This window comes from Idiotropiscis lumnitzeri, chromosome 14 (assembly GCF_059441095.1).
Source record: "Idiotropiscis lumnitzeri isolate Australia: NSW breed Sydney's pygmy pipehorse chromosome 14, RoL_Ilum_1.0, whole genome shotgun sequence".
NCBI lineage: Eukaryota > Metazoa > Chordata > Actinopteri > Syngnathiformes > Syngnathidae > Idiotropiscis > Idiotropiscis lumnitzeri.
Genome location: NC_142404.1, coordinates 8,022,136 through 8,046,444, shown reverse-complemented (window position 1 = coordinate 8,046,444; position 24,309 = coordinate 8,022,136). Strand labels below are relative to the sequence as shown.

Genomic DNA, 24,309 nt, shown 5'->3' with positions numbered 1-24,309 from the left:
TATTGAAATCCCCCATCCAATTTTTGGACATTCCACCCAAGTCTACCTCCAAAGTGTTCTGTACGTCCATCCAAGTCGACAATGAATGGCAACAAACAAGTATGGTTCCCCCAATTTTTTTTCCATTACTAACATTTAGATCTTGGCTCTGTTCTATTCTATTTAGTCACTGTGGGACTAACTGTAAGAGACATGACGTACTGTTTTGTTCTCTCATCATATTTAGGGGACTCCTGGAATGCTGTCCTATTATTAGAGCCTGAGCAAGCGGTGCCAAGCCCTCTTGAAACGACTCCGTGTTATTATTTCACCAAAGAAATTTCCTGTTTGAGGCTTTTTCCGATACTCAAAACTGGTGGAAACTGACATATTTCAGATACCGCAAACCCCCCAGACCTAAAAATCACCCCCCCCCAACACACAAGAAAGTTGTTAAGAATTCACCAGTTTCATCTACAGTCAAAAAACAACAGCACCCATAAAAAAAAGCCTCGATGCTATGAAACCCAAATAAAAGTCGCTCATTTTGACTTAAAGGGGCGCGTCCGGTACATCTAGGGCATTTTGTCGAAAAACCTACCGGTAAATGTTATGTTTTTATATATAGAGCTCTACACTAGTTGCAACAAAGTCAATATCTAATTAGACACTAAGATGACTTTGTAAGATGTTTATTGATTTAATGTTGGAGTTCCACAGTTGCCTCAAAGAATTCGAACAACTCAGAACAATCTCCCCAGCACGTGTTTTATCAGAGCACTGGTTCCTGTTTCGATGACTGGTGCATTAACAAAACTATGACGCCAATGAGCGATGTCGTTAAGTTGAACTTTGTCAGCAAGTCGCTTCTCTGCTCACTCACACTAAATAAAAAAAAAAACCAATATGTTGAAATAAGAAAAATAATGTGTGAATCCTTAGATGGAAAAGTGTAAAGGAGACATAAACACGACAATCAAAAAAACAACAACATGGACATCCTGTCCCTCTGTTTGGAGGTCACGGTTTGGTTCACATTGGGGAGAGTAAGGGAACACGAAAAACAAAAAAAAAGGAAGAAAGAAAGGAAATGCTTGCAAAAAAAAAAAAAAAAAAAAAAAACTCAGTGCATAAATGCCTCTCAATTAATCAAAAGAATAAATTCATTAATGAATAAATGATGTTATACGACAGCTGGAATATTTTCTTTTTAACAAATAGCGGCATCATCCGTTGGCCTTCTTGTTAGGAAATGCAACAGTAGCGGCTTGAAATATTATGCAATAAAACCACCAATGGCATTTGTTATTGCTTTGGCTCCATCTGAAGAGCCCGGGAGACGATGTTTAAATGCCACTGGAAGTTGCATATGCACTGTGCGATTTTTTTTTTTCCCGTGCTGCATCACGATATCCACATTCACATGATGCCATTTGAAATGAATTAAGCAGCTTGACGTGCTGCCTTTCGTCCACGAGCCAGAGGCTGGGCTGCCCTGTAAAACATTTTATGTATGGACTCCAGGTGTGGCTAGAGTGCCTGGTCGTCACACTTCCTACGTCGTAGTTTGTTCTGTGCGGGAACTCGGTCGGCGGCTGCACTTTATCGTAAAAACTGAAGATGAATTTATGTACCATTACCTCTCTAGTAATAACTTGAGAGTAAAAATGTTCTTCAAGCATCCTGTAGAAAGCAATAAACGGAGAAGAAAAAACACAGAAGGTTCCAGCTCAGTCCAGGTTTTTGCTTTGAAAACGTCACATCACAGTCGTTCAGTGGTTGGCTGACATTTAGACCATCAGATAAGGGCTTAATTACAAATACCCTCTGATCTTGCGCACATCAGCAACAATTTTGGATTTTGGTGCTTCGCGACCAGAGACAACAAAAGAAGGCATTTTATGCCTTCCGAGAATAGTCATGGTCCGAACGACCGCAAACACGTGGCCTACATTTGGAAGGCAACGACGGGGCCAAGACGGCTTGCGGCTGACGGTGAACCCGTCGGTGTTTCGCAATGATGTTAGTCAGCCGTGAAATGACCCAAAAGGTTGTCGCAATCGGGGCTCGCATTTGCTCCCACGCTGCTCATAAATGAAAGACACTTGAGTCGTTGTTTAGTGCGGACGAAAACAAAGAGGAAGCGCCCGCAGCCAAATGTCGTTAGAAGCGGAGGTGGTGGTTGTACAATCTGCTGTTAGAACAACAGCCCCAGAGAAATATTCTCATTTGCATACTTTCCCACATCGTAATTATACCAATTGCTTACCACATGCAACATTTCAAATCTGCATTGATTAGAACTTGAGGGATAAATGTTGTGGGGTTGTCAAGTCAACGACTTTGTCGCCACTTAAGATAGGTCGCTTTCTGAAAAAGTGACCACAAGGACGTGTTTCCATCAAGCGGGACAGTTTAGCCAGTAGCATAGGCAATTGTCAAGAGAGCTAAATTATCTGACCCTTATGAGTCAGTTTGTCAGTAATTAGGTGCTTCGTTTTGGTTCATCTGTCAAAGACTTACTGGCTTTGATTGGGAGATATCGTTCTCCAGAAGTGACATCAAAACTACAGCAACACTTTTGCCCGGTTGGATGATTATAATTTGGAAAACGGTGAAAAACGGTTCAAGTAAAAAATTTAAGGAACCAAAATGCCCACTTAAAACACTTGAGGACCACGCCTGAACTTGGATTGCAGTATCGATGTTCGATACCACTTTTTTCAGACCGATACCTGTAGAATAGGGGGATTTGGCGGGGGATAGGCGAGACGTGCCGTGGCAAGGCAGCGTTATTCCTGTAGTGCATTTCATCCACAAGGTAACTCAAAATGCGCTTCACACAATTAAAAGTACATTTAAAAAGAAATCCAAACAAAAGAGTTAAAGACATTCAAAAGCAAAGTAATGAAATCAAAAACAGCTTACTAAAAATACGCCAAGGAGTAATGTTTGCAGTTAGCCCATTTCAAAGAATGTGAAGCTGCCTGGAAAGGCGCGTGAAGGCTGAATATAGGCGGCAGAGCAAGAGTGAGGAAGGCAGAAAGAGAGCGAGCGAGAGAGCCGGCGGCTGCTGCGAAGGCTGAGAGCGTGTGCGTGCGCTGTGGTGCGTGTGTGTGTGTGTGGGGAGGGGGGTGGGGTGGCGATGAGGTGTCTGATGAAAGCGCAGATTCGTTGCGCCGAGGAAGGAATGTTTTGACGCTCTCACAAGCGCCTACCCCCGCCGTCACCACCTCCCTGTCGCCCACACCCCTCCCCCCTCCACTCCCCCTCGCCGCCGCCAATCTCGCACCTGATGTGAGGGGGGGCTGCTGGGAGTCGCATGCCAAGATGAATAACAACCGGCTGTTAGTCACGAACGCACACGGAGCCTGTCTGACTGGCACTGGCGCGTGTGTGCGTGCGGGCGGGCGGGCGCGCCGTCGCCGATTTCCGTACCCTCGTTCCCTGACACAAACATCATTTTCGCCGTGATTTACGGAGGCGCCGCGATTCCATTTCACTTGTGTTGTCTTCTTTGCCTCGCGCCCCCGCTCGCCACGCCGAAACATTGACATTTGCGTTGAAGGTCATACCGCACATTCCTCTCTTCCAGTTTGTGCTCATGGCCGCTTATCAGCCTCGCCGGCGATACCGACCGGGTGACAATGCGTGTGCGTGCGAGCGTGTGTTCGTGTGCGCTCAAAACGAAGACAAGAGACTAGTTTATCCCCCGCCTCTCGTGGTTCGATATTAGCGCTGGCTCATATCCGCAAATACTGTCAATGTTGCTAGATTGAGACAAATCAGCGGGGAGCTGTATTGATCGCGGTGTTTATTGAAGTGCAGCAGACGAAGGTACAAATGTGCCAACATCCTCTGTCATCACACGCTCCCCTAAAAGTGGGAACAAGTAACGCCGAAGGATTTAGAAACATTTTTTTTCATTAGCACAATCTACAACATAAGTGATAGTGTATGTTTCTGGAGTTGCAATGGCAAACTACTACTAAACTGGTACGATTTTGGTAGTGGAGTGAAACGCCACATCGAATGCGTCAATACGTCCTGTTTTATAAAAAAAGGACAGCAAAGTGGAGATTTAAGTTTTTACTATTGATATTTTTTTGCAAAAAAAAAAATCAGACTTCTTCAGGATAAAAATCCAAAATAGGACTTTATCAAAAACGTTTTCTTAATTAAAGATGACTCTTGAAGGGGGGGGGGAAATCAATGTTTTCTCTTAAAACAATCTTAAAAACAAAGTGAAGAATCTGATACTGCAGTGAGCGACCTGCATCAACAGCAACAGGCTAAGCCAGTGCTTCTCAAATAGTGGGGCGGACCCCCTGGGGGCCGTGGTACGATGCTGAGGGGGGCGCGTGTGACCCTGGGGAACATGCTTTTTTTCCCACCGTACCACAATAAAGTGTAATTGCACACCCACTCCAGTAGTTGCCAGTGGCGCTCTCCTTGACCATTGTGCGCAGTGAGTATTAACTTTACGATGTAGATTTGTTTTGGAATGAAAATGCTATTATTTATAGTCGCGGCACAGAGTGGGTGGTGGGGTGGGGACGTGAATTGTTTTCTTCTTGCTATGGGTGGGCGTAACGCAAGAACAGGGCTAAGCAACCGTGTGTTTCCATCCATCCATCCATTTTCTATCCTGCCGTACTGGACTTGTCGCCAGTCAATCACAGAGCACATAGAGATAGAAAACGATGTACAGTCACATTCACACCATCGCTGAGCAGGAATTGAACCCACGCTGCCTGCGCTGATGTCTGGTGCGTAACAGTGACTCATCACTGACCTAGCATGTGTTTATTTTTGTCTTATCTGGCTGCGCAACCGACAAATTTGCTCAACCAATGACGGGACAGCAGCTGCATATGTCAAAAGGGGTGGGAATTGTAGAGATATTTTGCTAGTGATACTGATAATATCACAACAGAGCAATTGTGTGATCGTAAAATAATAGATTTAACCAAAGCGAATACGTCTAATTACTTTACATACGTTGGCAAACACAACACAAGCAGTAACTTAATAGAAAGAAAGAACTAAAAAACGTTTGGTTTTGTTTGTTTCATCATCATGTGCTTCTATGCTTATTGTTTAAGCAGAATGACACTGTGGGTCGTAAACGCTTGATTAAAGACAATTTGGTTGGGCGTTTAGATGAGCAGCAATGAGAGTTGATGGATGATAATACAGGGGATTCTTGGCTTACAATCGAAGACATACACCACATTTTAAGGTTCTAATTGGCAATCACTGAACTCATTTGCACAATTGTGTAAATATAAGACATCACCTGACACAAGAAGGAACACTCAGTCACTGTCGTTCTTTACATCCATCCATCATCCATCCATCCTCTTCTCCTTATCTCCAATTTGTGTCCATAAAAATTGTTAACAGAATTTGAGACAAAATCCAGAGTCCAATCCTAATTGGAAATAAATCTGACATACAGTCCGGCAACGAGGAAAAACTCTGAAACAGGTCGTACAGGAACCAAAAAGGCCTGTATCGGGGGTTCCGGTAACCCACTCTCCCCGAGCACTCCCTATAGGACTCCCCAAGGGCCGCGGTTGAACGTCCATCCATGTCTACAAAGCGTTTGCAAACCGACTGGGCAAATTCCCTTGCACCCTCCAGAACCGTCAATGTGTGCCAATAGCAAGACGGTGCCATGCAGTGGAACAGGAGGACATAAGTGGCGGACAAACAGCGCGTTCTTGGATTGGTTTGAGTGATGCATTTTGGCATGTTTCAACAGTTCACTGCATCAAAACAAAATGTCCCGGAAAACTAATTCCTTCGGTATCCATGATTGTTAAACTAAGACAAAACAACACAAAGCAACAACAAAATACGGCCCTTATGCTTTAAAACATGAGGTTGGCGCATACCTGCATGGCGGTTGGGCTCAGTAGGCTCCACCAATCCCGATCCAGACCAAAGACGAAGGCGTTGGCCAGGCCATGTAGTGGCGCAGACAGCACGTGCAACAGGGTGAGGGAGAACGATGGCTCCAGTGGGTTGAGGGCATTATGGAGCCTGGCGGAACAAAAAAAAATGAAGTTGTTGAATCAGAGTTACCATGGCGATATAGGTTCACCAAATTTTGACATGCCTTGGGTGACGGATACTGAAAAAAACACCACAGTAATAGCGTAAAATAATATTGTGTCATTTTTGAGCCACGTATCTGAAAAGAAGAATTGCAGATCAACTCATGATACTATTTCGCCAACAATACCTATAAAATATGCCAATTGATACAAAAACAATAAGCCCACTGCAGACATTGGAGCGTCCAGTGCTAAGGCCCAGCAACAAGATGAACGTACATAAGAGAGTGTTTTTTTGTGTTTTCCAGTCAGCCATCCTGAAATGTTAAGATAAGGATGGATCCTATGAAGCCAGAAGCAGGGTAAAAAAAAAAAGGAAGGGAAAAGGCAGCGAGCATGAGGTTGACAGATCAACCGGTAGGAAGCGCGAGGAAGACGACAAGTGAGTGACAGAGCGAGAAGGAAGGGTGAAAACGAGAGGTAATGAGAGCGAGCGTCGCGGGCGGCAAAAAAGGGGAGGGAGGGGTGGTGAGTCGGAGGAAAACGGGGGAGGGCGAAAAAGAGCGGGGGCGAGCTTTATATCAGTGTTTAAGAGCCCATTAGGCAGCGCGAGACGTCTGGCCTGACACATTCTTGGCTGCCGCTTCGACAGCACGCAGCACTTTACAAGGGCGGCGAGAAGCCGAGAGGCGGAAAAGTGGCGGAGCGCTCCGTTCCTTCTCCTAACCGCCGTTTCCCGTTCGTCCCGTCCAAACCCTCGCCGTCCTCTCCTCATTTGGTTGCACACGCATTTCCCCATCAGCACGTTTCTATCGTCCATGTGGCTCTTCCCTCATTGGCTCGCGATTCGACCTGCTCAAGGTTGCTTTGCCTCGTCTGGAACAAAGTCGAAGGATGCCGGCCAGCGATTGACCCTGGATTAACCTGGTATTAGTCCTCCTCGCAGGGTTAGTGTGTCCCTAATGTTTTTCTTATTGATCTATTAGCCGGGGAATCAATGTGTATGGCGCTCACGGTGATTTCAGAGTGAGCGGGGTGAAAATAAATGGCCGCCGCGGTCAACCCCGAGCCACCTGTATGCCGGCTGGGAGGAATATACCAGCTTGGTCATCCGTGGAAAAACAATACAAGTTCTATTACGAGTCGCTGCAGCGACTCTTCATCACTGACACTTTTCCATATTTATTTGCATTACGCGCTCAAGCGGTAACCAAAATACAGTGAACTCCCATTTATCAGCCAGAATACGTTTCAAACTCGCTCGCTATCAATTTTAAACAGATTGTAAACATATTTGAATACAAAAATAGCAGGTATAAAATGTATACATTCTGTTCCAAATGATCTAAAATGTGATATTTATAGTCTGTCATCACGTTAGTGAATAATGTAAATGTTTTCAAACAAGCATCCCTATGATAATTTGCATTTAGTTCTCTCATGAAAAAAAAACTTGTCTCTCAATAACTTTCATCGGTTTTAAAGAACTGAAAATAGTCATTTGTTGAATTTGTTCCGTTTTTGGACAGATTCTCCTTTGATTTCTTTCCAGGATGTCCACATAGCTTCCCAGAGCCGCTGTTTGGATGTCAACTGCCTCCCACCCTCATAGACCTTTAGCTTCCAGATGCTTCAAAGCTTCGCAATCGGGTTGATGGGCAGACGAGGACAGGTTTCTCTCCCCTAGACGCCCTTGGCAGCCCGTGATGCAGAGAAATGCAGACGTGAAAGGGGCCGACCAACTCTCTCACCACGATTCCGGTTCCAAACATGACTCCACTACCTCCCTGCCGACCTTGCAGCATTGTCGGGACATCCACCAACCAAGCAATATTCCATCCATCTTCACCATCCAGGGGTGCACTCATCAGAGAACAATCTCATGCTGCAAGGAATACATTTTCATTGTTGGCTGCTATGGGCATAAATAGGGAGAAACTCATGAGGTTTCAAGATTTTTTTTGCCGCTAATTCAGAATTTACCCTCATTCATTCTGTTGCACATTAGATTTTCAGAATAATTATGACAATAAGAAACAGGTGGATTTTTTTTTTTCTGAAAGGCAATAACTATAAATTACAAGGCATGGTGAAATTTCTCTTGATAATGCTTTTCCTGAGCTAAAACATGGAAGCAAAAATATTAACAGATCTCAAAAACCCGATGCACTAGGAAAAAAGGAAAGACATTTATGGACACAGGGACACATAAAAAAAGATGCTGTTAATCGGCTTCATCGAAGTAAATGAAGGTTTCAGGATTTTAACCGGGAGGAGCATGCGGGCGGCAAAGAAACTGCGATATAAAACTTTACAGAATCTAGAGCTATGACAACGCAGGAGAATGAATCCAGCAGATTAAAGACAGAGAACTTTCAATTGTCAAGGATGACTGCAAAAGAGTGTCAGCACAAGTCGTAATGAGACAGGCCAAAAAAATAATGGAGGACAACGATTGTCTCCTGTATTTCATCCAAGAAAGTGAAAACTGTGGCGTATAATATTGCAGCCACCTCCTGCGTTTATTTTTCTCATTTCCATCCGTGTGTCCTCACCTAATACGTTGACAAATCTACTTGACTATTGAGCCATCAGCGGTGATTTGCGTCACTCGGGCTGAAACTGCAAAAATGATGTTGCATTAAATATATCTGTCGTCCTCAAACGTTATCATTTGAAATCTGCTCATTGAAGGACCAGAAGTGGCTTGCGTCATCCAAGTAAGATTGAAACCTGCGTTGACCATCGGATGCGGTCGAGAAATATTAACTAGAAAGTGTAACTGGTAGTACGTGCCGCTGACATTTGAAACATCAGTCCAGGAGGTCCCCGGTTTACGACGAATGGTGTGCAATGAACTGGTAAATAAAAAGCCTCTGTACGGGCCATTCGAGAATCAAAGTCACATTAGTCACATTTTGTATTCCAGGTTAGCCGTATTTATTCTTTGTTGAGTTTTCTCGTTTTTGACTGGAACCACCAAAAAAAAAAAAAACTAGACAGAATTGCAGGTGAACAAGCGCAGAAGATGATTATGTAGATTTCTTCGCAAATCTTCTTATAATCCCCTTTTATCCTCTTTTGCGGCAGAAGGTTGGAAGGTTTATTTTCTATTAATCTGTCGCCACTTACCTTCCAAAATACCTTTTGGAAAAAGTTGTGACGGGGAGAAGAGAGAATACCTACCACCCACCACGGGGTAAGCAACAGGTTGAGAATCGGCCTAGCGAGCCGAATCCGACCTGCCAACCCGAGGGCAGCCGTGTCAAGTCTTAAGGGTCTTAACGCGGCGGCTAATGAAAGCGGCGGCGGCCTGGCTGCGAGCAGAGCAGCGGCGCCCCGTGTTTTCTGGGTTAGCCTTAACCGCTGTATCTCAAGAGGAGCGGCGCAGCTGCTGCTCACATTCATTTCACTTCCCATTAAAGGTGAAATAAATCAGCAGTCCCCACACAACCTCTGCAGGACGAACACTCACACACACACACACAAACACACAAACAGGTCTGTGCGTGTGAGAGGGTCACATGCTTCAGGATGTCAGGTGGAGAAGGCAATGGATGTGCATTTGTGTGTGCGCTTCTCTGAACAGCACAGCAGTGAGAGCAAACTAGCGTGTGTGCGTGCGTGTGTGTGTGTGCGTGTGTGAGGCGGCTATTTCTGGCATCTCATTCCCCCCCCCCTCCTGCTGCCGCAAAGAAACGCGATCGGCGTCCGGGAAACGAGAGCTGGCAGCAAGCAATCATCTGCCTGCCACACACACACAGGCGCACACGCGCATTAACACGCGCGCTGGAACAGGCACGCGCGCACGCACACACTTCCACACGCACACACAAACGAGCGCAGCGCCGAGCAACATGCACCATGGCAACGGAACAGCCGCAATTAGAGGCAAAGAGCCTTTCCCCTCCATCGAGGGAGAGCGAAATGAAAGGAAGAAAGAGCGGGCGAGCAAGATCGAGGGAGAGAGAGCGAGACGGGGGCGGGGGGCGGCGGCGGCGGGGGGTTGTGGAGACGAGTGTCAGAGAAACGTCGCAGCACAGGAAGAAGGGGGACGAGGTGGTGGTGGGGGGCGGGGGGTGGTGGTGGTGGAAGGGGAAGAACACAAGAGAGGTGAGAACGTGCAAGAGCGAGGCTTCGAAAGGGGAACGGGGGCCCTCGAGAGAGAGATGGCGCTGAGCGGCCCCTGGGGGAGGTGAGAGCACGGAGCGAGGCCGAGGCGACAAGAAAAAGAAGGAGGCAGCGCGGGAGGAGCGATATCAAAAAAGACAGATTGCGAGACACGAGCGAGACAAACCGGGAGATTACGGGCGAAACGCGATAGAGGGAGGGAGGCGCGTGTGTGTGTGAGAGTGCGAGCGTGTGCGCCGGTTTCTCCCGTGAGCGCCGCGCTAATGAAAGATGAATGAGGGAGGCAGTGGTGGGAAGCGTGTCTGCAGGCGATGCCAGGCGAGGCTGATGTGTGCAGAAATGTGTGTCAACGTGCGTGTGTGTGTGCGCGCGCGCGCAGTCAAGCGTGACTCACACTTGGCTGGCAGGTGTCGGACAACGAGGACGGCGTCGCACGCGCCGGAGGTCGCTCGCCTGAGAGCCATCACCGCTTTTTAATCGCACACCGGCGTACAGGAAGTCAAATTAACGGCGTCTGGAAGGCTGTTGAAGAAGTGTTTCATCGATCATGTCAACCTCGAGCCTGTCCGCTAGATTCCGTGCAAAATCCTGCCAAAATTGCAATGAGTACCGAAAAACGGATTTGTGGTCGTACTAAAAAGAATTGTTGGGATTTTTAGTTTGGGATTTTTTTTTTAATAATTCCATTCTATCAGTTTTAATCCGTTTTTAGAGCAAGTTTGTATTTTGGGGGGAAAATGCTTAATTTGACTTATTTTCTAGTAATAAAATAAATGACACAGATAAAGACAAAAAGAAAAATCTTGAAAAAAAACATAACATTTTTATTTCATTAACAATTTTCAATTATTTCGTTAGTTTTTGTGAACCTTGGAACATAAAAATAAAGATGGCCTTTATTGGTCCCACAATGGGGACATTTTCAACATACGCCTTATGACTAAGACAGCCAATTTGTGATACCAATTTTCATGTACAATAAAATCAAATGTGAACCCAAGCCTACTAGATTTTCAAAACTGGCCAAGGGTACCAAAAAACGGATCTCACCACTTAAAATCATTGCCCGACGTACAGCTTCCGACCAAGGCATCCCATTCCCGACACTATTTCAGAGCAAAGTAAATGAGAATCCAGGTCGAGAGAATTTTCTAACTTTGTACAGGCGCAGACAGAGGTGAAAAAAGAAGTGTGTGTGTTCATGTGTGGGTGTGTAGTCAAGCGTGCCTCAAGATTGGCTGGCAGGTGCCGGACAACAACAAGGACGGTGTGGCACGCGTCAGACGCCGCGCGCTGAAGAGCCATGGCGGGTTTTCATTTGTTTTTTTTTTTGCTTCCTTGCACGCTGGCTCACAGGATGTCAAATGAAGCTACGGTGCCTCGAAGGCCACTCAAGAAACGCCTCATCGATCTTGTCAGTCTCTCGCCTGCCCTACAAATTTTATGCGAAATCCCGTTGGCTTCTTCGCTTTTAGCCTAAATTGACACCATGCCAATCTAACAATCATTCCGCCGCATGTTTCCATCAAGCTGTACAATTCTGCTCTATTTATCCCGCATTTCCATAATTCCATAAAGGATGCCCCACTTCCGACACCAATCATCACACAGAAGTAGCCTCAAACTGGGTCTACTGGTTTTGCAAAAGTTGTAAACAGTGATGGAAAAACTGAGTTGGAAAAATCTATTAAGCTTTGGTTGACAGAGTACTGCCCAGATGACAATGCAAAACGTACATCTTCAGACAAAGGAATCCTACTTCCGACAACATTTTTCATTTCAAATACAAAGCAAAACTGTTGCGTTTTCAAAAGCCGTACAAGCCCAGAAGGAGATGAAGCGAAGTGTGTGTGTTTGCGTGCATGTGTGTTGAAGCGTGCCTCACACTTGGCTGGCAGCTGTCGGACAACGAGGACGGCATCGCACATACTGGAGGTCACTCGTCTGAGAGCGATCGCCGCCTTTTAACCGCATGCTGGCTCGCGGGAAGTCAAATCGGCGGCGTCTCCAAGGCCACTCTCGCTCGCTTATTGAAGAAGCGCTTCATCGATCATGTCAGCCCCTCGCCTGCCCATCAGACTGCGTGCAAAATCCCACCCACACGGCCGCTTCTCCCCTTCTCACAAAACAGCGATCCAAGTCGTCGCTTTGTGGATGCATTAAATGCTCGTTATCCATCAAGTCTGCTCCATTTTAACCCGCATTTCCAGAAATGCAACATTAGACACAATATAATACATTCAAAGTGAATTTGAAGCTGGATCAATTGGGCTTCCAGAGGATGTAATAGTGTAAAAGAAAAAAAAAGATCTGTACTATTTTTAAGCATTGGCTGACCAATGGGAGGGTTGGATATTTGACTTTTCAAACAGGCTTGGAGTGTCCGGGTGTGAATTCAAGCTGAATTTGAAACCTGGTCTAAACTAACGGATTACGTATTGGTTAAAATGGAATTTCTCCTGCTGCTTGGAAAGAACGCAACAAACACTCAAGTAAAGTGTCAATAGCGAGCCTCGCACAACAACGAGGACGCTGTCACGCGTTCAGAAGGTCGTTTGAGAGAGATCACTGCTTTTTTTTAATTGTCAAGCCGACGAGAGCGCGGCAACATTGCGAAGGCTGCGCTCACTTATTCAAACGCTTCATATGCGCCACGATGTCAGATCCCTTGCAAAATCCCAGTCTTGGCCGCAATCTCTTGCAAAATCCCACCCTGCCAATCAGGCCGTCTCTCCCGTTCTCATTTTGTGGCCGCATCGAGTGCATCATTTTCACCAAGCAGCGCAATTTGCTTTGTATTATTATGCATTTCCAGAAACACACGTCGAAGGCATCCATCCCACTTGTGACCAGAAATGTACGAGTTACAACAAAGACATCCCATTCCTGACACTTATCTTCAAGGAGTTGGTCCTTGAACTGTATTTGAATCTGGGTTTGTTGGGTTTTGCATTCGTGAACTAGTTCTGAGTGCTTTTCAGTATTGGTTGACTCAGAATGGTCACTTCAGCTCAGCTATGCAAAAGGAAGAAACCAAAATCCATGCCATTATAAAAATACAGAGGATTTTAATACATTGTGGAATAAAAGCGGTTTTTCATTCATTTTGGACCCAAGAACAATAACCACCCCAGAGCACTTTTTGACACCTTTCCATGAGGTATGGTAATGAAAGATTGTGGGGGGGGGGGACACAGCAGTCAGCCATGATAAATCATGATGAGAATTCAAAACATTTGAGTGCTTCTCAGTGGTTTCGTCTGACGCAGCTCTTGCCATGCCGCTTGCGAGACACCGATCAGTCAAGATGAGGTTTTAGCGTTACAAATCGGACCGTGGCGAGCATGAAACAGGGCAGCGTATTTTGTGGTGTCAAACATCCGCTGAGCCGCCAATGAGCGCCCGCTCGACTGAAAGCCTCCTTTCGGAGAGTTGAAGGCGGCCAAAACAGTCATCCTGACCCTGATTGCACTTCCTCTTCTCCTCGGCTGACTCACTTCCTTTTTTTTTTCCTGCCTCTTTCACTCCAGACGAATCATACGGTTCAAAATTCCAAAAAAAAAAAGGCCCTTGTGCTGGCCACAATGCTGCTTTCACAAGACAATCCGAACCGTCTAAATGAAAGGGACTTTTCTGCTCCAACACATGACAACTCTTGACTCCTGAGTGAGGTCAGTGTGCGTTTCCAGACTTCAGCAGCTCCCTCGAAGCATGACTGCATTTAAGGCTATCTACTGAACAGCACCATGCGCTGTAATGTTCCAAGTTATTTGCCAGTTTTCTCTTAACTAGGTGTAAAAGGATCTGTGGTCAAGTTGTACACAAAGTGGGAACCTTAAAAAAAAGATCACACACGGTGCTATTCCTCCTAAAAAATAACCAGGATTCTACAATTAACACAAACACAGATGATTAGAAAAACTGGGTTTTGACTTTTTTGTTTTAATAGATTTTAAATATTGTACACCAGCATTAACGGCAACAGACAAAGAGAGACCAGAAAACTGTCTCGAACAGAATTTCCAGCCAATACCGGTTGTGTCCTATATCTTATAACAACCCCCCCACATTGTCTGGGTATTGCGGCAATGGCGGAAGACTTTCCTTACCAAGATAAACATCAAAGCCGGTTTAATTCGGAAAAAAAAGAGTAAATTCTGATTTTAGTGGAACATGCTAAGGCATTGACGGCAACCGAGCATCCCTTTTTGTACCGTGTAACAACATATTCTTATGCTGCGAACTACTTCAATGTCTGCCGTTTGAAACCTCAAATCCTCGTATGTGAAGGGGCCCATTGTACATCGAGGGACCCCCTGCACACATTTTTCAACCCAGTAGACCTGGGTTGAAAATTTTAAAATCCAAATTGAGGCGGCGACTCCCCGGAGCCAAAGAACCTAGAAGGGGACTTCACTGCTACCAGCAGGTTTTCCAACCCATTAGAACAGAATTGAGGGTACATTGCCTCGGGGTTCCTTAGCCCATGGCGGCAGAAGTTGGACACTTTAAATCAGGGGTGGGCAACACCGGTTGGCGAGTGCCAGTATCCGAGATGTTTTATAAATCTCCCTGCTCCAAATGATCAGGATCGATATCCAGCTTCTGCAGAGCTTGCTGATGAGCTGCTCATTTGAATCAGGTGTGTTGGAGCCGGGAGACATAAATCATCCACAAAACACCCCCCTACGCTTTAAATAGTGGGTTCAAGTCCAAATTGAGAAGCGTCAAAGACAGGTAACTAGCACTCAACGAAGCGACACTCTAGTTCCTCAAACACATCACCAATCGTCCGGTGAAGTCCCACCCAATTAGTTGATGGCGTTCACCGAGCGACTCCAACGTGTGTCCAGTCGATAGCACGGGCTGGCCACTTGAGTTTGTGAACGTGAGTTTTAGCCTTGCGCACGTCGTGCCACAATACGTGTGAGAGCGAGAGAAAAAGAGCGAAAAAGAGAGGGAGAGAGAGAGAGAAAGAGAGAGGGAGGGAGGTAGAGCAGATGATAGAGTAGGCTTTAGCGATTCCCCGGAGTGTGAGGCAGCGTTTACGGCACTCTCAGAGCAGCCAGAGTGATGAATATTTAAAGACGTGCCTGAAAGCGCGGCGGGGAGGTGGTGGGAGTGGGGGTGAGGGGGGGGGTATATAGCGGACAGTGTGTGTGCGTGTGTGCTTGCATCTCACAAAAAAATAAAGTGGCCACGAGCATGTGACAGAGGCTATCTCGTCTCTGCTCGTGCCTGCGTGCATACACCATGCGCACGTATCGAGCATACATATAGCATGTTTATGGCCTTGGCGTATTTGCAACGGACCAATTATCACCGCGTGTCGCCAACTTCTTATATATGCATTTTCGCATTCTGCAATGCGTGTGTGTTTGTGTGTCCAGACTGGGCACGGACAAATGCAACCACCCCGCCCCGCAGTCGCCTCCCCCCCAGGTCCCCTGCGTGTTCCTCGCTCAACCCTGCAGGCCAGTTCGGTCTCGCTAAATGGGGATGAATAGCGGAGCGTTGCCGCCGCGCAACGGGAGACGAATGGCTACAGGGCTCTCGTCTCTGGTTACACGCCGACCGCTACCCGGCACGCTACAACAAACGCACACACTCCACACCGCTTGCCGTTAAAAGGAAATCGTTGTCATTATCTAGGATGTTGATTGCGTCAATTTATGAACATTACATGGTCAGAAAACTTGATAGAAATGCATGGGCCATGCTGTGATGAGGACAACATATCGCACAGGGCATCTTTTAGCCAAATACAGTATCGGCACCAAAATGAAATCTTTTAAATGTGTACATATTTGAGCCAGCCAACCAAACAGCATCAAACTAAAAATGCGCCATTTCGACAAAAATAGAGCAAAGCCTGCACGCAAACGCTTGGCGAATGTCAAAGTAAAATTGCAGAAAGCACCATACAAGATTCACACTTCGGTGCAGTTACCGTCAACGCCGCTCAATACGAACTTAAAGCCATCACAAACTCGTCACTGGCAACATATGCCCCCCAACATGGTCGCGCCCATTGTTGCTTATTAACTCGCTGCGCTTGGATTTGGAGCTTGAAAGCGAGCGGAGAATATGATAATTGCGTGAAACAGTCCAAGAAAGATGATACCATAAAACTGGTATAGTGATGTGTCGTGCAAGTTGATTTTCAACTTTATCAAAAATATAAATCAACAAATAACAGGTTTTCCCCCAATTTGGAAATCTGGGGGGGGGGAGCTTTACGATTTAGCATTGCCGTATCTGTCGACAATATCTCATTCTGATCGGGGCTCATTTGGTCAAACTCCCAAGTATGAGTAGCTTGTTCTTAAAAGTCATCCACTTTGAGAAAACGTTTTAAACATTTCTGAATAAACACCTTTGCAATACAAAAGAAGAACCCAAAAAACAACTGTCAAGCGCTCTATGGACACGCAGTTTGATAATTACTATTTGGGAATAGGATAGTTGAAGACAAAACGAGAGAACGCAGCAGTTTTTTTTATTCATTCATGCGCAGTCAAACTATTAGAAACAAGCAGACAAAGACAGATAAGAAAACTCAGTCATGCCGAGACTGAAAAGAGGGCCTAAAGCGACAGAATAGACAACAATCCCTCGTATTGTCTGGGTATGGTGGCAGCGACTGAAGCTTTTTCTTACTAAAGCAAACATCAAAGCTTGGCTAATTGTTGCAAAACAGGAAGAAAATTTGGCTTTACTGGCATCCTCCACAGCCTCATCGTTGAAAACTTTTGAAGAGTTTGGGAAACATGAAGGAAGACCAGAGCAACACGACAAAGCAACATACGTCGACATTTTTCTCAGAAGAGTGATATTGACTTATAATGTTTAACAGCTCCAAATGTATTTTTTGATTCCCTTCGAGGCAGTAGCATAAATAGAGAGGGTCCTCATTTCACAAGAGTTGTGATCCTACGGTGGCGACGTAGCCCAAAATTGCCAGACCTTTGACGTTTTCAAGGCTTGCATACGTGTCAGGGGTTGATGGCACACGTCGGAGAGTAAAACATAACGAATTCTGACTTTGAGTGCTTTGTGATTGAGAAAAGGAGCTTTAGAATCATAATTGCGGATCAGAGTTGTCATTGGCTGAAGGAAGACAAATTGTTCTCTCACAAAGAAAATCATCTCATCAAAACTAATCTTTGCAAAACCTGCATGAAATTTTGATTTGAGAAGCGTCTCAGAGAGCGTTGTCGTCGAAAATACCGCTGATTTTAACATACGTAAGAATAACTGGGATAAATTTGAGGATTATGATTTGAAGAAGGGGGATGCCTGTTTATTGGGCGAGATATTGGTGTGCGCGCTCGTCATGTCAAGTACACTGGACACTATTATTTTGCTACCAGGCCAGGTAAAATTAATTTACTTTTTGGCGTCTATACCCGTCAATGGCAGTGAATGAGTTAGATTTTTTTTTTTAATGCGATTTTTATCCTACCCTTGTGGGATCTTTCACATTAAAACCAATTGCTAAGATGTTTAAAAAAAATCGTTATGCGTGTACCTAACCATGTCCAGAGAAAATCTGTAAAATACTTCAAAGTTCACTCCATTTTTGTCGTTGTTCTATCATACACAGTCAAATGAAAGTAAACAGACAGCGAAACAAAGATAAGTCGGGACATTTCCGCATCTGAGACGCTCGCTCGTCTCACCGACAACGTTATAGGGTGTAAAATATGAAACGTACGCCAAGCCGCACAAGTTATTCTGAGAGGCGGAAGGAAGGGAGCGTCGGAAAAGGGGGAGCAGCGAGGAGGAAAGAGAGAAAGAACACATCCTGGGATGCAAAATACAGCGCGATAAGCGTTAATGTATCCCGACCACCGCTACCACCTCCCTCCCCCGCCGACACTCTCCCTCCACCTTCCCTCCTGTTAGGCTCTCTCTTCCTTTCTTCCTCCCTCCATCCTTCCCCTCCTCCTCCTCCTCCTCTGCCGCCGCGGCGTTCTCTTTGAGGGATGAATAATAACTGCTGCTCTGAGATTTCCTTCCTCGTTTTTCAAAGCGCCGCGCGGAGATGGGGAAGGTCTGCCTGGCCCTGGCGTGTGCACACACACAAGGCGAAGCACACCCGCGCGCACACACACACACGCACACGCAAAAGCACAGACGCACGTACGCGCTGTCTTGTTCTCTCTGCTCGCCTGGAGCAGGGAAATCAGATCTCCTCCAAAGAGCGGCGGGGTGGTGAGGGGATGAAAGGGGGTGGGGGGGTTGAGGCCATACAAAACACCCCTGCTAACACATGTGGGGCGACACACACACACGAAGACGCACACACACACACGCACATAAAGGGGAAAAAAACATACATAACATCGAGGGACAACGAGGAGGCCGCCGGATGCGTCCCGCGGCGACAGGGTGAACTCAAGGTTATGCAGACACATCGGCAGTTCAAGCCCCCTGCCGCCAGGACCAATCCGTCGGCTCGGAGGCGCCCCGCGGAAAGGAGCGTAACCTCAATCGCTCACAGGCAACTAGAGCGCTTGCCTCGTGCCTCGTCTTTTGCGGAAAAGGAAAGGAGGAGGGAAGGGGGAAAAAAAAACAAATCACCTAAATTGGGGAAGCGTTTTCTTTCTGAGCGCGTGCTTTTTTTCGCTGCCTTCCTGCCAAAGCGCTTATCCTTACTCACCACAGTATGGTTTTGAACAACAAACCCCAATCAGCCGTGCATTTCCATAGCGGGGATGTTGATAAGTTATAGCTATGCGAATAGCCTGACATTAAAGGAGCGTAACCTGACACTGAACTCGACGAAGAAGAGGAACCGTGAGGAGATAACAATGACAATGGCTCAGAGCTGACCTCCGCCAAAGCTCAACAATTCCAAACCAGCCCAACTGAAAAATGCGTTTTTTTTTTGCAGAGCTGAAAAGTTAGTTTAAACATAAGGATGACAGAATACTAGATCCGCGCTCCATGCGGCAATGTGGGCTTGTGTTTTGCACATGTGCCTCAAAGTTCAGAGGGTTCAAATCCGTGCTCTGTCTTTGTCGGGCGTTTGCATGGGTTTTCTTCAGCCGTTTCCTACACTATCATGCATGTTCGGTTCATTGACTCTAAATTGTCATTTGGTGCAATTGTGAATGTCGATGGTTATATCCTGATATGTGTCCCGTCAGTGACTGGCCGCTGTATACCACCTCTTGTCATACGCCAGCTGCGACACCCTCCAGCTCACCTTGTAATATGAATGTTATTTTTCCACTGGATGGATGTATTTAATTGAATTTGATTGCAATAGAATAATAGAAATGTCATATTCCAAATCAAATTTCACAAACACAATATTAATCAGAATATGGTGTTAAGACTGGTGGGGCCGCGTAAAAAATATTTTGAAAGAAATCTTTCGAATTGCCTTTTCCTTTGACATACACCTGAAAAATTTATGATTGCACTTATTCTGCGACAATGAATGCATTGTCGCCAGTCCCAAATAAATGATAATTGGTGGGCATTTCTCGAAAATCTGTCACCATAATAAAAATTACCTTTAAAAAATTGGGTGAGATGTTAAAAATTGGTTATGCGTATGCCTCGCTTAAGGTAATGAACCAACGCTAAACAATCAAATGAAAACTATTACATACAGTATTAACTGAGTATGCTTTTTGCCATGTGAAAGCATATTCATAGTCATTGATCGTTCAAGTGCATCACACGTTTGGATTGTCAGAAACCAAGGACATCCTGTAATATTGCCTCGGCAGTAGCCAAACGTGCCAAAAGGTGCCAAAAGACGTACACAACAGATCCGTCATTGACGGTATCTGCAGGTCGGGCAAAGTGAAATTTAAAACTTTTCTTACAAACACATGGACACGTAAGATGGCATCACTGTGCATTACACAATGGTTGTGGACTCACATATTAAAGGGGAAGTCAAGCCAAACATGTTCTTTACATGTTCTATGGCATATAATCTATGCATTCCCACTGGTCTAAACCTAGCATTCTGATTAATATTGCTTTTGTGGAATACGAATTAAGATGAAAAATCCACCTATTTTCATCTAGCATAGAGGTCAGCCATTTTGTTTTGTACTGACACTTGCTGTCAAATGAAAATGGTGCAAAGTGCCTAAGGTCGTCACATGGCAGAACCTGGAAAACAGGTGAGCAGTGATGGTCACAACCTGAGCCTTAAGCACTGTGATGTCATTTTCAGCCGAAAGCCAGATAATTAGCTGTGTGATGACGCCAATGTCTGAGCCAACGACAATTGCTTTCAACACAATGGGGCACGCACAGTGAGTTCCTGGTGCTAGACTTCACACTCAGTGGCTGCCGATGTTCCGCCTATGTTACAACGTCGGCACAAAACTAGAAGCGGTCAAATTTGCAGGTCGCGTACAAACCCAACCCACCACAAAGGACAGCGAGCCGGGAGCTTCAATGGAGTGTGAAAGGGGTTCTTCTTATTTTTGTACCTTCCACAATGTTTGACAATGGAAACCAAATATAAAAAGTGTACCCTGTCAAACTAAACCAAAGTGTGAAGCTTGGTGGAAAAGGGGCTTTTGTATGATGGCGGTGAAATAACACGTGCCCGCTCGTCCGGGAGGAGCACTCACTCGTCAAGCGGCGACGTGCCACCGGAATCGTCGGCGAGGTTTCCGAGGAGAGGGCTTATTTATGCAAACAGGCGTACAGGCGCGCACAGTAGGAATCTAGACAAGCCTTGTAAACAAACACACACCCACACTAAAAAGCACACAGGGGAGGCGATGTGAGAAGCAGACTGTGAAAACTGGAGTCGGCGTGCCCGGGCAGCGCACACACCAACACGGGGAGCGAGAGAGAGGTGGAGAGAGAGAGAAAGGGAGAGCACGGGCGAGGAAGGAAAAGTAGGAGCGCTTTCCCATTTCAATTCGCAACAGCTGGTGTCGAATTAACACATTTACCAGTGTGCATTTGGAACAGATTAAAATTGCTTGTGTGGCGTGTGACTGTCTGCGCATTTTATGTGTGTGTGGCAGCAGATGAGGGCCAAAACAAGAGTGTGTTTGTGTGTGGGAGTGCCTGCGTATTAACAGGACGGATCAGGCCGGGAGAAATGGCAGAGAGAGGGGGAGAGAGGGAGCGCTCTAGCCGACAGCTTTAGCTGCTGCCCTGGGCCGTCTCTCTAAGCCCTGTTTAGGAGGCTTTGGAGCTCAGATAGAAATAATCCCCCACTCAGACACACACACACACACACACACACACACCCCCACACGCGCACGCACACGCACAAACACGCGCGCACACGCCGACACACACACAAACCAACACGCGCGCACACACTCACAAACAGGATAGAAAAGCCGTGCACGTTGGCGATCACGCACGCACGCACTCACGTCAAGCCAGACAAACAAGTGCGCACACATGGCAACAAGCGGCGACAGCACATTTGCCTTGACACGAAACCAAGCGGCCGCCTACGCACGCCAGCGGGGAGGAACAAAAAACACACACATGCGCACACACTGAGGCTGTCACCCGTGCGTTCGCTTCCACGCGGCAGCATCGGCACGGCACCGTGACAAACACTTTACACACTCCAGCCCCTGAGCTGAAGGCAGGAAGGAGGATGGAGGGAGGATATGAGCCAGGGGGAGGCAAGTAAATAGGAGGGGGAGGAGGGGGGGTGCAGGAGGGGAGGCTAACAAATTAATAGGAGCTGGGGATATATACAGCCGGCGCAGCCGAGCGGCGGGAGGAGGCGGAAGACGACAACGAGAGAGCAATTCATTCCCGTTTTATCCCCCCGTGCGCTCTCGGGAGAAAGGCAGAGAGCGGAGCGTGTTTGCTCAAGACAGGCGGAGAGAGAACGAGAGGGAGGGAGGGAGGGAGGGAGGTGCGAGGGGGTGGGGGGGTAGAGGGAGAGGGGGTGGTGAGCAGCTTTGTGTGATGGAGGAGAGGGAAAAGAGGAGACGGAAAATCGCAAATTAGGGGAAGGAGCGGCGACAAAAGACGCTTGGAAACGAGGGAGAGCGGAAGGGAAAGTGACATTTACGGAGGAAAGGAGGGGGCGGGATCATCTCCGTCAGTTGACAGCGCGGAAGGGTGGTGGTGGTGGTGGTGTGTGCGTGTGGGGGGGGGGGGTCTTATGGTGGGCTGAGGATGGAGGAATGGACAGCGAGGTTAAGGAGGGGGGATGGGAAGGACGGGGTGGGCTTTAGGAGGCGAGCGGCATTGGAGGAAAGCCTTTGAGAGACGTTGACCCTGTAATTGACCTGCGTCTCTGCCGACATCGCCGTGGCGACAAGCAGAGCCGCCGCAGCTAATCACTTAGTAACCCTGACCTGTCAATCACGCCAGCGGCTCTACGTGGATAGAGGGTGGATGGGAAGGGGGCTTTGCTGGCAGAAGACATGGCAGACGTGAGGGGGTTGGGCAAAGAAGTAATAACAGGGTCGAGGTTATCATTTACTGGACCACCCGCCCCCTCACGCCAACGCCAGCCTGACAAAGCCCCGACTTTAAAAAAAGCCAATAAAATGCTCCATGCGGTCGACACACATACACAAATATGCACGCACACAATCTTGGTTCGCTGCTACACGGAGAGCGGGGCTTCTAAGAGCTGCTGATAAGCAAGAGCGAAGGAAGGAGGCGGCAAAAAGATACGAGTGACGCCAATATGCAAATACAACAAGACTTGCGGGTGAAGGTCTACACGCGCTTGTTTTTGTGTGTGTGTGTGTGTGTGTGTGTGCCCGCATATGCCTTACCTGTTGATGAGTGGGAAGATAGAAACCAGCAGGTAAACAGACGGATACCACTTTAGAGGCTTGATCTCCTCGGCCAGGGAAACCTGCAGGAGAGAGAATGTGTCAAAGGTACCAAAACGGAATGAGGGACTGACGTCGACCAGAAAATTTGACGGCTTCAGAGGGAGAATCAGGGGTACAATGGTTGTGAAAGACATAAGTGAAACTTCAGGACTGAGATTCACTTAGCTTTTGCTTTGTCCCAGCTTGTTTAGGCTCGGTGTGAAAGGTACTGACAGGGAATGGGGAGTTGAAGCCGATCCAAAAAAAAATACCTGCCTCACAGGTGGGGGGGCTTGGTAAAAGGGAATAGGAGAACGCCGGGTTTGGGATATAAAGCCTCTCATCTCCTGCTCCTTTGTGTTGATTTTTGTTCACAATTATGTGTGAAAGGTATTAACATTAAATGGGGACTTGAAGTCAACCAACACATTTACCAGTTTCAGAGGTAGTATCAAAGTTGGGATGGCAGCTATGTGAAAGGCATCTGCGAAAATCCCGGAGTGGGGTGCAGAGTTTAACACCTTTCCAGTGTTGCAGTTCTGTGTGAAATGGATCAATATGGAATGAGGGATTGAAGTCCATCCATTCATCCATCTATCCAAAAATCCATCCATCCATCCATTTATCTGATCTTGCGTCACATGGGCAGCAGCGTAAGTAGAGAAGCCAAGACAAGGCCCTCCAAGGGTCACTTCATCCAGCTCTCCTTGGAGTTGCCAGGTGCTCCTAGGCCAGGCAAGAGTCTGTCTGGCATATTCTGGGTCTTCCCCGGTGCCTCTTTCTTCAAGTTGGACATGCCCAGAACAGCTCACCAGGGAGGAGTCAAAGAGGCTTTTTAACCAGATGGGTCCACCTTATTGGGCTCATCTCGAGGAAGAGGAACAGTGGCTCTACTCGGTGCCCCTGTCGGCTAATCAAACACTACTGCGGAGAAAACACATCCCGGCTGCTGTATGTCTTGTTCTTTCTCTTGGAACCCACAGGTTAGGCTGGTAGAGTAGATCTACCGGAAAAGCAAGAGCTTCTCCATTCTACTCAATTCCTCTCTCACAAAAACAAACCGATGCAGAGTTTGCGTCACTTTAAATGCTGCCCTAATTCGCAGGTCAATCTTCCATTCATTTCTTCTCTTCTCACTTCTATTTGGGGTTGGATTTCATTCCCCAGAGTGTGATGAGTGTGATTCCCGTAAAAAGGATCACACCACCCCAGTCCATTAATCTAGATGGACCGTGCCCGATGTCTATGCCAACCAAGACAGCCCCAAAACCTCCAGAGCTTTTAGGAATTCCGGGCAGATTTCAACTATCCCCAAGACCTTGCCACCGATGAGCTTTGTAACC

General features: G+C 46.7%; 1 protein-coding gene across 4 annotated transcripts in view; it reads right to left on the bottom strand.

Annotated features, from left to right (window-relative positions):
• Positions 1-24,309, bottom strand: part of LOC148323292 (cyclic AMP receptor-like protein A) — an 84,318-nt gene that overhangs the window by 2,807 nt on the left and 57,202 nt on the right. For all 4 annotated transcript variants that reach the window (XM_088315802.1, XM_088315805.1, XM_088315803.1 and 1 more), the window contains 2 exons: positions 22,925-23,007; positions 5,880-6,027 (listed from right to left, as the gene is read on the bottom strand). In XM_088315802.1, coding sequence (XP_088171928.1) covers positions 5,880-6,027; positions 22,925-23,007 — 231 coding nt within the window. The remainder of the gene's footprint in view (positions 1-5,879; positions 6,028-22,924; positions 23,008-24,309) is intronic.